At 31.1% G+C, this 17,407-nt stretch overlaps 4 protein-coding genes across 4 annotated transcripts; 1 reads left to right on the forward strand and 3 right to left on the reverse strand.

Moving 5' to 3' along the window:
* Positions 1 to 559: 559 nt before the first annotated feature.
* LOC110631255 (putative glutamine amidotransferase GAT1_2.1) lies at positions 560 to 2,993 on the reverse strand. Its single transcript, XM_021779020.2, has 4 exons — positions 2,721 to 2,993; positions 1,260 to 1,990; positions 971 to 1,177; positions 560 to 885 (listed from the first exon to the last, which is right to left on the reverse strand). Exons 1-4 carry the CDS (start codon positions 2,812 to 2,814, stop codon positions 631 to 633), a joined length of 1,287 nt encoding a protein of 428 aa, XP_021634712.1. The 5' UTR covers positions 2,815 to 2,993; the 3' UTR covers positions 560 to 630.
* Positions 2,994 to 6,933: 3,940 nt separating this feature from the next.
* Positions 6,934 to 7,629, reverse strand: LOC122721702 (non-specific lipid-transfer protein 2-like). Its single transcript, XM_043950203.1, has one exon. It carries the CDS (start codon positions 7,552 to 7,554, stop codon positions 7,273 to 7,275), a length of 282 nt encoding a protein of 93 aa, XP_043806138.1. The 5' UTR covers positions 7,555 to 7,629; the 3' UTR covers positions 6,934 to 7,272.
* A 1,947-nt stretch (positions 7,630 to 9,576) lies between these two features.
* LOC110600475 (reticulon-like protein B14) lies at positions 9,577 to 10,585 on the forward strand. Its single transcript, XM_021737343.2, has 4 exons — positions 9,577 to 9,844; positions 9,980 to 10,109; positions 10,215 to 10,284; positions 10,380 to 10,585. Exons 1-4 carry the CDS (start codon positions 9,651 to 9,653, stop codon positions 10,547 to 10,549), a joined length of 564 nt encoding a protein of 187 aa, XP_021593035.2. The 5' UTR covers positions 9,577 to 9,650; the 3' UTR covers positions 10,550 to 10,585.
* A 2,239-nt stretch (positions 10,586 to 12,824) lies between these two features.
* Positions 12,825 to 15,878, reverse strand: LOC110599613 (probable phosphopantothenoylcysteine decarboxylase). The gene is made up of 3 exons (XM_021736079.2): positions 15,466 to 15,878; positions 13,949 to 14,296; positions 12,825 to 13,329 (listed from the first exon to the last, which is right to left on the reverse strand). The coding sequence occupies exons 2-3, from the start codon at positions 14,291 to 14,293 to the stop codon at positions 13,036 to 13,038; spliced, it is 639 nt and encodes a 212-aa protein (XP_021591771.1). The 5' UTR covers positions 14,294 to 14,296; positions 15,466 to 15,878; the 3' UTR covers positions 12,825 to 13,035.
* Positions 15,879 to 17,407: the final 1,529 nt, after the last annotated feature.

Raw genomic sequence — 17,407 nt, forward strand, 5'->3', positions numbered from 1 at the left:
CGATTAAAGTGAGAAACAACTGCCTGATATTGCAGAGCAGACATGCAAACCAGATAATTCTGTTGAGAGGTCACAGGATGCAACATCGGCGAAAGGAAACTTGGATTATTTGACTTCCACAAGCAGGCTAAGAGAATTGGGGGCGAACTAGAAAAAGAATCAGTACAGGAGATAATCCAAGTATCTCCGCCTTTCCATGTTAGGTTGTACTATTACAGGATTTTCAAATTTCTATTATGCATTTTAATGAATAAATGACTTGCTTCGAAGGGTTGGTCCATAATGGTTTTTATTAATCCTATAACTGCCAAACGGGTCTGGTGCTTAAATTGTTTAAATGGCAAATGATGTTGAACATCAGTTGTCATTTTATTCCATAACTGATCTAAAATTGTCATATGTACTAAAATTATAAAAGCTTTACTTATAAATGCAACTTGACTGCTTTAGTATAAATAACTTGGATAAAAATGTTTTATAAAAGAATTTAAAGGAATTAATATAAAGGGTAAAATTCAAACATTGAATGAGAAAACATGCCAAAATTTGAAACACGATCGATCAGAAAAGAAAAAGATCTAAAATATATATATCTTTGGGCGAGGCGATTACAAAGACCATTTTGGTCGTTTATAGTTCAACCTCTTGATTTACAGAGTCTTGAAGCTTTATCTCCAAAGCCTCGGAGCATATTTTCCCCATCATGTGGTAGAAGGAGATGAGATCAGATAATTGCCCAATCGACATTTTCCTCATTATAATCCTTGCAGCTCTCTCCCTCTCCTCATTCATCTTCAATCTTTCCCTGTATGCTGAAGCATTTCTCACTGTTGCTCCCATTTGCTGCAGCCTGTTCACTTGCTGCAGACTCAGCACAGTGTTGGCCTGCAGTAATTGCAAACATTAAGCAAATTTAACTCCACAAAAAACTCTTAAACAATTTCCAGGATATACTGATCAGTAGACCAACCTCAAGAAATTCTGCTCCAATTTCCAGTTCTGATTCTTGGCCCAAAACGATACTCCTTCCTGAGTTGTACATGTTTTTTGCAAGTGAGAAACTTCTGGCAATAGTTCTTCGTTTTGTCTCCAATTCTTGGTTAAGCGTGGGAGCTTTATGTATGCGTGTGGAGCAATTAAGCCTTTTCTCATAAGCAATCACAGCCTTAGCAAATTCCTGCACAATATATAACCTTGCGTATATATAATCTTAACAAATTCCAATTTTGATCTGTTAAACAAAGATCTGGTTTTATTACCTTATATGCAGCTGGGCATCCAGGATAGTCAAAATCATCTGAATCTTGGTGGCGCATCCTCTCTGGATGAAATTGGAGACCCATTATAAACTTGCCCTCTTCAGGATTATAGGCATCTGGATCATAAAATCCTTCAACCAGGCCATCAGGGGCAAAAGCCATTGGCACGAATCTTTGAGCTAATTTCTTGACACCTTGGTGGTGATAACTATTAACCATGATTTCCATTTTCTTTTCCTCTAACGAATCTTTAAACCATTGGTGCAATGGAGTGTTCTCCACAATCTTTACTGGATGCCTATGGCCATCATAGTCCTCATAGTTCATGTGCATCACTCTTTCTTCTTCTGGAATTTTCTTGGAGATTTCTTTCTCCACGTCTTGATATAATGTTCCTCCACATGCAACATTAAGGACCTGTGAGCCTCTGCAGATTCCCAGGTATGGTATGTTTCTTTCAAGGCATAGCTTTGCAAGTCTTAATTCAATTGTGTCTTTCTCTTTATCAATGGCGGTGTCACTTGCATGAGCTTTCCTGATCTCTTCAAGTTCTTCTGGTGAAAACCCAGATAGTTCTGCATCGTAAAGCGATGGATCAATATCTTCACCTTCACAGAGGACGACTCCGTGGATTGGCTCGAAGCTCTCCAGTAGCATGTGGACTCCACTTACTCTTGGGACTATCACTGGTACTGCTCCATAGTTTACAATAAGATCTAGGTGGAATTCCCCTGTTCATTAAATTGACAACCAGAAAAATCATGTACAAGGAATTATTAAATCTTGCATAAATTATCATTAAAGGATTACCAATATTGAATATTAAAAAAAATACTAATATTCAATATTTTCTAGTTGAAATAATAAGGAAATAAAAAGGGGTAATGTCGCCAATCAGAACTTTCCTATATTCTCTAAGCTGAATAAAGTGGGTGTTTGTTGAAATATTCATCTTTATGATTTTTATGCTGAATAAAGCGGGAGTGAATTCTGAATTCTCAGTTTTTTTTTTATATTTATTTTTACAGTAGAAGAATTAAGATTATCTCATATTATATAGCCGATTATATATATTTGAATTTGATACCTTCTTTGCAGCTTTTATTTTCCTCTCCATGAATGATAGTGCAAGTTTTTTACGAATAAAACAGGGGAGTGATTTAGCAATTTGGGGATTAATTATCACATATGCATCTCTAATATGAATACAATTAACATTGAATTAATAACAAATACACAATTGCACCTTCCCAAATGCACACATATACAACAAATATAAACGAAATTACAGTAGATCAATCCACAAAATTCATATACAAACATATAAAAATGCATGTGGTATATGGATCCATCAAACAACAAATTAAATAAATACACAAAATTGAACTTTGATTCATCATGCAAAGAAAAATGAACCAAACACGTCTACGATAATGATGGTGAGAGGAAAAAGAAACGAACCCACAAAATCTACAAACTTGTTCTTCCGAACGGTTCGTCTGGAGACGATTAGAACCCTTGGAAGGATCATCGAAAGATCCGAGTTATTAGCCATGGCAGTAATTTAGGATCAGACGTATATATATTTATATATGTGTGTTATAGGGTTGGAACAAACTGTAGAAGCTAGAAGCGAGAAGCGAAATTATTCAGCTATGGAAGCTAAACGATCAATTGATTGTTCGTGCCAAAACTATGTTTTTTCTGTTTGGTTTTGCAATGGTGTTTGTTCTTCGTTTTCTTTTATTACTGAGATTTATAGGAGAAGAAGCGGCAGACTTGGCGCCGCGTATTGACACATGTTTTCGTTTTGCGAAATGGAAATCATAGTTTAAGCGTTATCTTCGGTTAAGTCAAGCCTCATCACATGCTGACGTGGAGATTGAAATTAGGAGAAATTATATAAATAAATCAAGAAATTTAAAAAACAAATAAATTTATTTTATTTTTTATTTCACATATTATTATATTCTAAAATCACTTCCCAACTAGGATTAGTTTTATCTCTTTTTTTTATATATATATTCATTCGGATGAGATGAAATAGAAATTGAAATCTAAATTATAATTTAAAACTACTCATTAATTTTTTATTTTTTAAAAAAGATTCGTGCGTAGAATTAATTTGAATTGAACTTGCTTAGGTAGCAGCCCTGCTCACTTGAATTCTTCCAACTCAGGCTGTGGCGTTCCACCATCATATCCACCTAGCAGCCTTAGTTATTTTAATTATTAGTTATTATGCATGATACGAATCGTATTTTACAATATTATAAATTTTTACGCAATTAAAAAACTTATAAATCAATTTTTAAATTAATTATTTGAATTGATAACTTGTATTAAAATTGGATAATTCTAAAATATCATTTATAGAAATAAAATGAGCTTGCATTTCCTAAAACTACTATATATATTATCTTTTAAATTAAAAATTTTATAAAAATTCAATTTAATTATACTTTTTTATAAAATTTTTATTCAAAACAAAAAAATTAAAATTTTTTAAATTATTACATGTAAAAATAAAATTATAAATAAAATTATAAAAATTAATTATTCGTTTCAAAACGAATGGTATATATTTATATATAAAACATATGGGATTAGATAAGGTTTGGTGGGATGACATTAATTAATATTTAAACTTATCACAATAATTAACAAAGATTATTTATGATAATATAATTTTAGGGATTCAAGATTGGAGAGTAAAAGCTGAGACCCCTTTACCATCAAATTAAATCTGTGAGTCCTAGTTAGCATTTGCTATATATAATATTATAAGTAAAAATATATATATAATGCAACTCTTATCTTTAATCAAAATTTTAAAAATTTTATAAAAAACTAATTTAATTCTATTTTCCTATGAATTTTTTTATTTAAAATGAAAATTTTTATTTTTTATTAACTTACAAAATTTTTATTTTGTAAAGCAATAAAATTATATAAATTTTTTTTTCTCAAAATGAATGCCAAATTGAAGGATAATGATATATGTTATCTATAATTTAAATAAATTTTACAGCTAAATTGTTTTGACCACTCAATTTAAATAATTATCTCATTTCAGTTATTTAATGTCATTCAAATTTTATTTTATTTTAAGGAAAAGAAAATCTCTTTTGACTTTTTGCAAGGCCTTCCTCTGATTTATACTTCGGACGGGCAAGGTTCAATGGACTATTACCACTCCACGATCAGGCACTCCATTCACGACCAACCTCGGACGGGCAAGGATAGTGTTGAATGATTTTTATTATAATTATAATTTTATGTCGTATTCATATTAACTTCTAATTATAATATTTTTTATTAAATTTAATTTTATTGTTTTTAACTAAATTTTTGTTACGAATAAAACTCAGAACTAAACTTTTTATTTTTAATTTTACAAAACTATTTTTTGATTTAGTTTCAATATAATTTTAAACAATTTTGATATAATTTCAGTTTTTATTTTATTTTTTTTAATTTAAATCTTAATTTTATAAATAAAATTATAATATTCTCATATTTATTATACAATAATAAATAACTAATATTGAAATAATAATATTAATATTTAAATATAGTAGTATTAATATATATCATATATAATTCTCAATAAACATATTATATTATTTTATCTATAATTATTAATTATATAGTTTTAATTAAAAAATACAGATGTAATTAATATATGAAGATATATTATATTATTAATATATATTTCACTTATATCATTAAAAATTATAAAATAATTAATATATTTATAACTAAATAGATAAATACACATATATACTATTTAGATAAAATAAATTATGATCAACTTTAGATAAAATAAATTATAATCAACTATATGTTCTAGTTAGTTATTTTATAATATTATTAAAAATTACTTAAATATTAAAAGAAATAGTGATATTTAAATTATATAAAAAATTTAATTTATAAAAATAATTAGATAATATTAAATATAAAATAAATAATATATATGCACACAGTAAATTAAAATTTTTATTAAATTAAGTATTTAATGATCGCTGGATTTCTCCGTCTCGGTCTGGGGTCAAGTCCATGACAACAACACATTACTTGGAGGTCCTCAAGTCTCCCGCATGAATCAGGTCCAGCCCGCTCAGTCTTAAGATCGGATTCCACCTAGATTTCTCAATCAGACCAGTCCAGCCTTTTCAGCCAATGATCATATCTCCTCTGGACTCAATCTTAATCTCCTCTTCTAGCCCAGCCCGGAGGAAGGAAGGTAACCAACCTGTCCGCCTGGTGGGTCCATCCTATGCGTGCCTGAGAAGAATTAAATGGCCATTACGCATAGAGCAGAGATATGATATTCTCATACGTTCGTATCAACATGGCAGAAACAGGTAACCCAATGACGAGAAATTTATTATGCAGACAAAAAAAACAAATAAAAAGAGGAAGGGCAACATCTCTCAGACTAAACTTACAGAATCATTTATAAACCCTATTTTCTAGACTTCAGATTATTAGTATTAAATAAATTATTAATAATTATTTTGTTTAAACCTTTACTTATTTATAATCGTCTATTATATATTATATTTAATAATCTATAAATTTAAATTTAATTTTTTTAAATAGAATCAACATAATTTATAATTTTACTTTGAAAGTATATGAGATATTATATAATGAAATTATAATATTAATAAGATTATATATATATATATATATATATATATTTGAGTTTTTATACAGTTTCAATGTGATATTAAAAAAATAAAAATAAAATTAAATAGTTAAATAAATTTTATTTAATACAATTCAATTCGTATAACATCCATTTTTTAAGTTTTTATTTTTAATTTAGTTCATGATTTCAAAAATCGTACAGGATCTTAATTTGATGTTTTGAGCCTATTTGAAGGGGAAAAAAAAAAAAGTTATGGAGCTATTGCTATGGGCTGGCCTTCATGAAGTCCGTTTTATCACACATCGGCGGCAATCGAAGTGGACCAATTTCATGGCGTAACGAGAGGGAATGCAGCCTAACCCAGTTTTCACATTACGATTTTCTTTCTTTTTTTTTTAAGAAAAAATAATTTTATTGAAGTAGGAAATAACGCTTGAATGCTACAATTTCTTTTAGGGTCATACTAAATACTAAGATAATCAAAACTGAATTTGATTTTTTTTTTTTTTTTACCAATTTGTGATATTTTTAATTGGAAATTTAATGCTATAAATTATATGCATTTTGCGTATTTTCTTTGTTAAACAAAATTATAACGCCATCCATATAATTTTTACTTTAAAATTTCAGGTTTATATTTGCAAAACTCTTTTTCACTATTACCCAAATAAAACAAAATCAATCTCTCAATTTTTTTCCATACACTTTTAGTTTGAGATTCTTTTTTTTTTTTTTTTTTAATTTGCTTTTAACAAATTTGAGTATGTCATTTTAAAAGTAGCTCATATGTGTTTTTTTAAATTAATTTTTTTATATTGATTTACTATTTCTATTTTTTATTTGTATGAAATGAATTTTCTATGAGTTTATAGCTTTTTTTTTGGCATTATTTTATTTTTATTACTGAAATATCACCTTCAATATAATATTTTTCTTTTAATTATACAAAAACTAATTGTTGATTTATATATCATACCGCTTTATCACTTAATTAATAAATAAATAAATAGTCCATTAAATATGAAAAATTTTGAAATTATAATGTTTGATCATAATAACATTAATAATAATAATAAATTCATTTCACTCAGCAAATGAAATGAATTCTAGTTAAGCCAACAACAACGATATAGAAATAAGAAATTATCCTCACTTAAATATCACAAAACAAATCCTTAAGTTGAAGAAGAGAAGCTCATCAGAGGACGACGACGACCATGACTGGATCATGACTCCTAGAACCCCAACTAGAATAAACAAGACAACTCCATGGAACAAAGCTTCAAACAACTAGCAACAACACACATAACTCCACGACCTTTGAATACTAGTTCAATATATAAAGAGGAGCCTCTAGCAGTTGGGGAATGGGGAGCCACAAGTGGTAGCCACCTTCCTCGCATTTGGAGAGTTAACAAGCTTTTGGAGGTTTGGGTTCTTCACGTACTGGCAGAGACAAGGTCTCTGCTTCTTTAACTTGCTACAACAAATGGCTGATGGTGGGCTTGAAGATGTGATTGCACTTGCACATGCGCTTAGCTCAAGTGGGTTACATGTTGCTGCCTGGGACACCTCCACGATCTCCCCTAACAACACAGCAACCACGACCAAACAGGCAACATATGAGATTTTCATTTTCAGAAACCACAGTTAGAGCCAAGAGGAGACTGGAGAGGCTGTTTCTGGATGTGGGAAATGTTGTTTTGTGCATCTCAATTTATAGGAGAGACGGGGGATGAAGTAGCAAATTAGATATTGGATAATCATGCGAAGAGTGGCTTCTATAATTCTTCTGCCATCTTTGAATGCCTTTCGGTGATGTGATGTGCTTTTCTTTTCTTTGTTCTTCAGCTTTTTTAATGATCTTGTTTGATAAAGATTCGGACAGTTTCAAAAACTAAATTAAAGGTGCAAAATTCAAAATAGACAGGATTAAAATTTGGATTAACTTCTCTATTATTATTTTTATTATTATGGGTGCAAATCCAATTCCAATTCCTATATAATTTTTGTAATTTATCCCATTTTTAATTGTAAATTACTAAGTTTAGGAACTTTTTAATTTAAAATATTGAGGATTGATATATACAAAATAATTAATAAAATAGATTTATGGATTTTATGTCCTATATATTAATATATATATATATAATAAAGTTGATATTATGATGAACGTAATTAGTGGAAATGATTATATCGTGCATGCCATGCATCTACCAACCGAAACCTAGAGGAAAATTAGAAAAAACAGGGGCCCATATCTCTCACAAACCAATAATCTTCTTTTGTCCTTTTCTCTTTTAGCATGGATTTCTTGTTAATTTATTTGAAATAATAATAATAATAAAAGAAAGGAAAGAGGTCAAGGACCATATGAGTTTGATTGTCAACCTAATTTTCATGAATATTCCAATTTTTACTATATGAAAATGAGAAATTTTATCATACAATTGCTATATTTACAATGATTTAATATCGAATAATGATATTAATCATAGTGAGATTTATTATTTAACCAAGCTGCAATTAGCTTGAAGGTTATTATAGTGAAAAGTTAATTTAAATTTTTATATAATTTTTTAATTTGAAATGGAAGTTATAAAATTTTGATTTTTTAAAAAAAATAAAGTTATGTATAATTTTTAAAAAAATTTTCTAATTTTTTTTTCAAAATAAATCATAAAAAATAAAAAAATATATATATAATAATTAAATATTAATCATTGATTATACCGACAGTATAATAAAATTTCAACTTCAAATAGTTTAAAGAGTCAATTTAATGGGAAGAAAAAGCAGTGTCTAAAGTTTAAGAAGCATGCATGCATGGTATTGATTAAGCCTGCTTTTCAATTTGGACTTTCAATGATTACAAGACCATGCTGATTAGGTAATAAGTAATATCTGCCAACTACAAATCAATTTGCTGTGAAAAAAGTTACCTCTTCAAAATTAAATATTCACATACACCTAATTATATATACAATGATAAATTTTTTTTAATATTTTAGTAAATGATCTGATTAGTACTCATCTTTAATACTAATCATCTTTGATTAAAGAATTCAAGTATTTCTAACTTCTGATCTGGCAATAATACTTTGAGAATTCCATTTCCCTAATTTCGCCTCTCTCATTGCACAAAACATCACTTTCAATTTCTTTTTTTTGAAATGAGGGATTGGAGATTGAAAAATTAGAATATGAGACTTCTCATATTTACTGAAATGCACTTTACCACCGGATTAAATCTGGGAGTGCATCGCTTTCAATTTCTTTGAAACTCAATTGATTATTGAAGTATACTTCAAAGTTTAAGATAGACCTTTGACCTTAATTTTAAATATCAATGATCTTAGTATCATTACCCATTAATTATATGTTAATGATTTTAAACATGTCTAGGGTTTTGCATGCTAAAAAGATTTCGTAATATTATATCTCAGATTACAAACAGAATGGTATATACCTAGAAAACTGTTGAAGGGTAGCATGTGAATTGTGAAAGGCAAACCTCCAAGCTATGCTAAAGCCATTGTGATTAGTTGCTTAGATGCCAAGCATAGAACCCCCAACCCTTTATATACAACTTCATCATAGCTTTATATACAGTATTAATCTCGTAGATTCTGACACGTATATAGTGACCATGCCAAACTTTTTCCATTTCCTTTCTTTCTTTTAATTGGATATCTTAATTAGGAAGGGTAGCCTATGAATTAGAAATTGTCATGTGTATTGCAGTTGCTGACATATTGCTGTGGAAGAACAAGTATTTATCAGGAGGAATCCTAATTGGCTTCACGGTCATATGGTTTCTTTTTGAAGTTGTGGAGTACCATTTTGTTACTCTTCTTTCTCATTTGCTCATGCTTTTCATGGCCGTCTTCTTCATTTGGTCTAACGCCGCAGGATTCATCAAAAGGTAACTCTGAAGATTGCCCTTTTTCCAAAATTACTATTAATTATCTTATTATGACAAAACATGTATAATAAAAAGGAGGATGATTTTCAAATGTTCTCATCTTGATGTCTATATAAAAACTTGTTTGCTTTTCAGAAATCCTCCTGATATTGACGACATAGAATTGCCAGAATCCACATTGAGATTCTTCTTCAAGCAAATCAACCGATTACTATCAGATTTTTACTATATTTCAAGTGGGAATGATCTAATAACATTCTTCCTGGTATGCAAAAATCTTTTCCTGTAGAGCTCCATTTTAAACCATTTTCTACGTTCTAGTGCCACATGTTATATTACATTCTATCATAAGCACTATAATTATTTTCAGACAATAGCTTGTCTCTGGACATTGTCAGCTTTTGGGTCTCTATGCAGCACTCTGACTCTGTTATATATTGGTAATAACCTGAGGGCTTTGTTCCATTTGTTCTTAATTCCTTAACTTTTTTAGTGCTTAATTAATTGGGTTTGTGATTTATTTGTTGGGATGAAGTGTTTCTGTGCCTGGCAACATTGCCAGCTTTGTACGAGCGATATGAAGATCAGGTGGATCATTTTGCTGGAAGAAGCAGCCAAGAGATGAAGAAATTGTTTGAAAATTTTAATTCCAAAGTTTTTGACAAGATCCCAAGAGGACCAACAAAAGATAAAAAGCTGATGTAAATTTGGATTGCTTAATGGAACAGTTCATTTCCCTGCAATATAGGAAATTTCCATGCCATTGCTGCACATGAGCTAGAATTGATTCTTCCTTTTGCTTTATAAGCTTTTCTTTTCTTCTTTTTTTTTCCCTTTTCCCTTTAATTAGAATCGAATGTCAACGAAGACCGCCTCAAAATGGATGGGATTTTGAAGGATTGGTAGTTAGCTTTTTCTTGTTCTTTTCCACTTTCAACATTATTAAATCAGCTTCGTAAAAATCTATGTAATCCAACAATCCTTTGATCGTTGGCTTATATTGTGTGTATATGTGTTAGAGAGAGAGAGAGAGAAAGGGAAAGAGGATATGGCGTGGGGATGGAAAGAGGCGATAAGAGGGGGTGGAAGAAGCGGCGGCGGTGAAGCTTTGCTCTTATGTTGGGCTGCACTTATCACTCTATCAATCTTAACGGCTATTGTTTTCTCTTGCGCTGGTGGTGCATCCAAGGATAAAGCCTCCGCTACCCACACTGATACTTACGGTGCAACGTGCGCTGCTGGGTGCGGTGCAGCTTGCGGTGGATGAGCTCATGATCTCCTTCTCCGCCTGCCTCCATATCAACAAATTCACTTCTGCTATATACAGAAAACAGTGTAATTTCCTCTCTTTTGTTTTTTATCATTAAGAAAATTTAGTTTAGAAATTATTTCTAATATCTTTATTAATGATAAGATCCTAACTATCAATCTCAAACTTTAAATTATTTCTAATATCTTTATTAATGATTCATTAAAGAGCACACTTGTCTGTTTCAATAATAAGATCCTAACTATCAGTCTCAAACTTTAAAATAAATCTTTAATCAAGAAAATGTTTTAATTAATTAATTTTTTTAAATAATTTAAATATAAAAAATGTAAAAAAAATTAAACAATAATTTTTATGAAAAAAATTAATACATAAAAACATAAATTTTAAAATATTGACATTTAAATATAAATAATTATAATTAAAAAATCTAACCAAATTTTTTTTTTAAAAAAATAAGGATGTATAATGCATATTTCAAGGAATAATGGCATACATAGCATTATTAATTAGTTTTAGAAATTAATATATATATATAATGAAAATCAATTATGGGAACATTATTTGTATTTTTATTTTTTTTAAAATAGGGGTTGGGGGAGTCGAACCTTAGACATTTCAAGGCTACAAAGATGCACTTTCCATCAGGTTGTTAACCTTTTGTAACAATACAAGAATGAAATTATTCAGATATGTGCTTAACTATTTTTAATAGTACAAGAATGAAATTATGGGGGCATGTGCAAGAATGAAATTACAAAAAGTTAATCAAAATCAATAATGAAATTATTTTGTCTACAAAATCTGTATACGTTACAGCCTAAAAGGTGACGCCCTTGGTCTGCATGGCTTATTTTGCATTTTTGTATACCCAATTGGTGAACTTGTCCTATTATAATAATCAAGAGGCTGGATTAAGTAGATAATATTCAATATTTGTGATATTTCTTTGTCGGAGATAATACTCAATACTAAAACCATTGAGAAGAAGCAGTTCATAGAAAGAAAAACAGGACCAAAACAAAAACGGTTGAGACGATAAAAGTTCCCCTCAAATTGCTTGTCTGCATTTCCAACATAAATTCTCCTGTAAAGGTATCTTATCTGTGTAGATATCAATTCTTGCAACCACTTCCAACATGCAGATCAGTTGGATAGGTAAAAGAAAGTCCCTTCAATTAATTAATAAATGAATTGAATACGCACTTTTTTCTGCTGTAAAAGTGTAAAGCATCGACATTGTTCTGCTTTTGCCTTTTCTTATTTTTCAGTATGAAGTGTAGAGTCCATTGCTGAGGACGTTTTCATTCTTGCATGGTTGGTCCTAGTTTCTAGCCTTCAGTTTCCTACAACACTGCAAAGACAGCATTGAAATTTTCTTTCTGCTCCAACTCTCAACTGCATGATTTATCCATACATGCTAATAAAATATAATTGTCCTCAATTTTAGTTTTTTCACACATAGTTTCACGTAGTCATAATAAAATGTTATATTCACATTCAGAATTTAAACCTTTATCTCAGATCATTGTTAGATCATAATGCCAACTGTTCATTTGTATGCATGCTGTTTATTGAGAAATATGGCACAACTCGGTCTCCTTCTCGACCATATCGAATCAAATAAACCTGAAACCCAAGTGCCTTAAGCCTTGGATTTAGGGTTTTAGGGGTGCATCTGCAAGCATTGCCAGAGTGCCATTGACAACATGCAATTTAAATGAAATCTTACTGGTATTTCTAGGGACACAATATCCATAAGACATGCTACTCATATAATAAGTGAGACTATTACATGGGTTGGGAGTTTGGTGCTCCTTTCATATAGCTTATGGGGCTTGCATGATCTCATGACTCATAAGACCACAATTTACCCATTAAAAGATGAAAAGAGCAGCAAAAACAGAGCATTAAAATGAAACTAATTCCCTCTTCCATCTCCTGCTTGAACCCGAGACTCCAAGAAGAGCCTTATGGTTGAGTAGATTAGAGAAGGTTCAGCCATTGCACCACTCCCATAATCACCACAGGCCAGCCTTTTTGTGATGGGTGGAATGAGGGAAATCCCAAGTTCATCAATTGTCATCAGATGCTTCTCTGTGAAAGGATTGGTCCACATGAAAGTATTCATGGCTGGTGCGACAAACAGGGGCTTGCTGTAATCCCACGCTCGGACAATGCAAGTCAGCAGATTGTCACACAATCCCCCAGCAATCTTCATTGGGACAACACAGAGTAATTAGAAATCACTATTACTTAGAGCCTATCATATGTTTAAAAATGGGGTATATTAAGCAATCATATGGTTAACACTAATGTACTCAGTTGATAAAGCAAAAAAAGGGTATCCAACATAAGCCCTGTCCTTTACCATAACATCCAAAATACACAGGGACCTAAAAAAGCTACTGTCATGATTCATTATTTTGTGAATAATTGCAACACATGATAATCAGTTCACGAAACCAACTTGACCTTTTTCAAAGACAGAATAGGCATTTGATTGTATATCAGACATAACAACCCATCAATTTAATCAATTATTAAGTAGAAAAGCAATTGCACCAAAACTATTTGACTTAAATATTGAATCCCAATCATTAATTAGTGTTTGACACAAAAAATAAATAATCAAGGCCAAAGAACTTGATCAATAAGATATTGCAAGTTAGACTCTATTAAGGAAAATCCTTGAAGTTGAAACAATGATTTCAAATCTTTGTTATTTTGAGGACATAGGGAACATATAAAACAGGATAACTCCAGGAGAGAATGAGGGGTCAAACACAAGGTATTCAATGGCATTATTACCTTAAAGGTTTCTTAGTACATACCTTCCCAAGTGTGTTTGCTGATAACGGGGCTATAACCATGATATCAGCCCACCGGCGCAGCTCAATGTGAAGAACACTATCTCCTATTTTACTCCAACTAGACCATTCATCCTCATCAGTGTAAAGAACAACATCTTTAGGAAGGGAGGCTCTATCAATGAAATGTAAAGAAGCCCTTGTAGCAACAGCTTTTACTTCTGCCCATTCAGAAAAACAATGGCAGAGATTTCCAAATTTTATAGCAGCTACACTTCCACTGGCAGCAAGCAGTATCCTGGGTTTCCTATGAACAGCATTTTCCAGTACTGACTCTCTTTCTGTTGCTACTGGTTCTGAGTATGCCATAATCTGCTCAACCAATGGACAGAGTAATTACAAATTAATCAAAGCTTGAAATTGAAAAACAAATCATCCCTTGTTATTAACTTGAAAATTTCACACAAAAATTTGCTATCAGTAACAAAGCCAAGCTACTTGTGCATAAAATAAATCTTCAATGTGTTGCAACATTATTCTAATCATAGCCTAACTTAGCTTGATTTAATTGATATATGGTCGGTTTAAGAACCAAAAGCAGAACGCCAGAATCACTACTAAATTTAACAGGATGAACTGATCAGTTTATCGCAGATGCACGATAAAGGTCACTGCAATGAGATGCATCTTTAATTTTGACAATGATGAGGGTTTGATTACCAAAAGAACAAACGAAGAAAACACTCAAAGTGAACCAAAAACCTTGCAGTTAGTTAATCAAGTCCTATATTCAGAAGCGGACATCCAATTCCTAAAATCCAGCAGCTATACCAAATATCAACAGATCAACTATTTGATACTATGCAGTGTAAGAAATAACTCAACAGAAGTTCTTGAAATTACATGCACTAAGAAAAGGATTTAAACATGAAAAGGGTTTAAAAATAACAATTAAGAAGCGGTATTGTTACCACATATATGAGAGCTCAGATTCAAATTCCAGCAGTTGCCGGTGCCTGAGGGTGCCAGATACGGTGAGATGATGAATCAAGAGGTTATTTAAATAGGGATGGAAACGTACCCAAATCCAAACCCATTTATAACTATAATACCCAATCCATTTAGAAATTAAGTTCCAATGCCGTATCCGTCTCAAATTCCACCGAACCAGATTAATCTAAATAATTTATAATTGTGCTGAAATGTTAATTAATTTAACATAGCTTTACGGGTTAAATAACTGAACCGAACCCGAGTCGAACACATTCAACAAACACATAACACCAGAAACATCAAACATACAATCTCAGAAATCTATTTCAACAAACACATTCAATAAATCTTAAAATTCAACAAACACACTCCAAATTTCCAGAAATACAAATCAATTGAGAAATATCAACACAAAAATCTCATAAATCCATTTTCAAAAGAATTGCTTTAAGTTGTAGTAAACTGGTATTTCAAATTTACTATGGTATTCTAACTAACACTGTATAACAATATACAAAGATCAGTAGTTGGAGGCATTGATTTAATACCTCACCGAGCCGCTGGAGGCAAGCAACACAGAGAGCAGCGGCGTGACTTGAGGACGAGTACTAGCGGCAAGGAGGGCAAGCAGCAGCACCGAGGGAAACTGCAGCGGGGAACAGCGTGCCTGAGTGAGGACTGCGTTAACAGCGAGCGATGAGAGAAACAACTAGCGGAGGGAGAAACGACGTTGGTTGTTGGTGTGGCTGTCGTTCGGTGTTGCTGCGGCTGAATTTTGATGCTGGTACAAAGGTACGGAAGAAGAAAAAGTGGAAGACAAAATCGTGAAAATTGACAGATTTTTTTTTTTCTTTTGATATACAAAATCGACAGATTTGATTTAGGGCTCTTTCCTTTTTTCTTTTCTCAGCCTTAACCAAAACGACATAGTTTTTCTTGAAATATATATATATATATACATTATTCTTCAATTATATCTACATTTTTTAAAGACTAATCTTTGAAATTGAGAATAACTATAAGTATAATATACTTTTGATTTAGAAAATTTTAAACTTTGTCCATTAAACTATATAATGGTATAATCAAATGATCTAATTTACAGTTATCACAGGTAAACACTAAAAGAAATTTATATTTTATTGATTGTTTTAAAGTTAGGATATATTAATTACAATAAAATAAAATTCAGCTCAATCAACTGATTTTTTCAATAAGCAGAATCATAAGTGTTGCGTTAATTTCACGTTGTCCGCAAAGTGCCAAGAGCCCCACTGACTGTCTCTGGGATTTTCTTTATCTTTTGGTTGATGTCTGTGGGGCTCTCTAATGCAGCAATGCTGAGTGGCCACCCGTCAGACTCAGAAACGGTCATTTCTACAGTTCACATTAAATTTATCGCCAATTTGTCGCGAGAATTTAGAATGATGAGTCTCACTCCCAGACACTTAGCCTAAGGAGATGAACAAGATTTACACGTGGTCTACATTCACAAGGTATAACAGTGTCGTGCCAGTTAGGAAAGATCAGGACCATTCATTTATTGTCGTTTTGCATTTCTGTGATCAAATGCGGAAAGGCTCTCATCAAGATTCCCTCTCATTGGTATAAGTGAATTTTATAAGAGGAAAGTGGTACAAACTGCTTTACCTTTATATATATTTAGGTTTTATTTAATTTATATATATTTTTTTTAAAAAAATCATTTTTTAATAAATAATTTAATTAGATATAACTAAATAAGTTGTTTTCCCTTTAAAAAAATAAAATCTCTTTAACTTTTTGTAAAATAAAAAATGAGCAGGCATTTAACTGAAGTCTCGAATTGCACTATTTGCATGGGTCACACGCGCGGAGACAACCATGCATGTTCTTAGGATTGTTAAGTTGCTACCAAGGTTGGTGTATCATAGCTCCTACGACAACTTTGAGCTCCTTCATGCCCAGTTCTCTCTCCATAGGAATGGACTCTTAATGATGTGACAGGAATAATACGTGGGTTCTTAATTTATCTTGTGAATGATTAATTAGAAAAGAAGGAACTCAACCATTCTGTTGGCGAGAGTTTGCTGCCCATGGACTCTGGTCGATTCTTCAAGATCTGAAGCTTGTTCGTAGTATGGGCCATGAGCTAGCTTATTATACTCGGTTATTATTACTCATTTCAATATTCATTAATTATTTTTAATATTTTTATTAAAAAAATATTAAATTATTAATTTCATAAAACTACAAGTCTAATGAATACAAGGTAACATGTAATTAAGAATTGTATAGTATGGGGGTGGGGGAATGGGACCATGCTAACAGTCATGATGGTATTGTTTCCCCTTAACGGTTCATAGCCAATGTGCAACTATCATGGCTGTCCACTTCTTTTTTATTTTTCCATTCACTCAACCCCACAATTATAAAAATATTTTATTATTATAAAATTTACACTTTTTAATAAAAAAAATTAAAATTTAAAATCTCTCAAAATTATTCTAA

This window comes from Manihot esculenta, chromosome 14 (genome assembly GCF_001659605.2).
Source record: "Manihot esculenta cultivar AM560-2 chromosome 14, M.esculenta_v8, whole genome shotgun sequence".
NCBI lineage: Eukaryota > Viridiplantae > Streptophyta > Magnoliopsida > Malpighiales > Euphorbiaceae > Manihot > Manihot esculenta.

What these genes read in the sequence shown, in the direction of transcription:
- LOC110631255 (XM_021779020.2), bottom strand. Translation starts at nt 2,814, where the DNA reads ATGGCTAATAACTCGGATCTTTCGATGATCCTTCCAAGGGTTCTAATC. An exon ending in CAAGTTTGTAGATTTTGTGG is followed by an intron (nt 1,991 to 2,720) that starts GTTCGTTTCTTT and finishes TTTAATGAACAG; the next exon opens with GGGAATTCCACCTAGATCTT. An exon ending in GATGCCCAGCTGCATATAAG is followed by an intron (nt 1,178 to 1,259) that starts GTAATAAAACCA and finishes TATATTGTGCAG; the next exon opens with GAATTTGCTAAGGCTGTGAT.
- LOC122721702 (XM_043950203.1), bottom strand. Translation starts at nt 7,554, where the DNA reads ATGAAAATCTCATATGTTGCCTGTTTGGTCGTGGTTGCTGTGTTGTTA.
- LOC110600475 (XM_021737343.2), top strand. Translation starts at nt 9,651, where the DNA reads ATGTGTATTGCAGTTGCTGACATATTGCTGTGGAAGAACAAGTATTTA. An exon ending in ATCTAATAACATTCTTCCTG is followed by an intron (nt 10,110 to 10,214) that starts GTATGCAAAAAT and finishes AATTATTTTCAG; the next exon opens with ACAATAGCTTGTCTCTGGAC. An exon ending in TCTGACTCTGTTATATATTG is followed by an intron (nt 10,285 to 10,379) that starts GTAATAACCTGA and finishes GTTGGGATGAAG; the next exon opens with TGTTTCTGTGCCTGGCAACA.
- LOC110599613 (XM_021736079.2), bottom strand. Translation starts at nt 14,293, where the DNA reads ATGGCATACTCAGAACCAGTAGCAACAGAAAGAGAGTCAGTACTGGAA. An exon ending in CAGCAAACACACTTGGGAAG is followed by an intron (nt 13,330 to 13,948) that starts GTATGTACTAAG and finishes GTCCCAATGAAG; the next exon opens with ATTGCTGGGGGATTGTGTGA.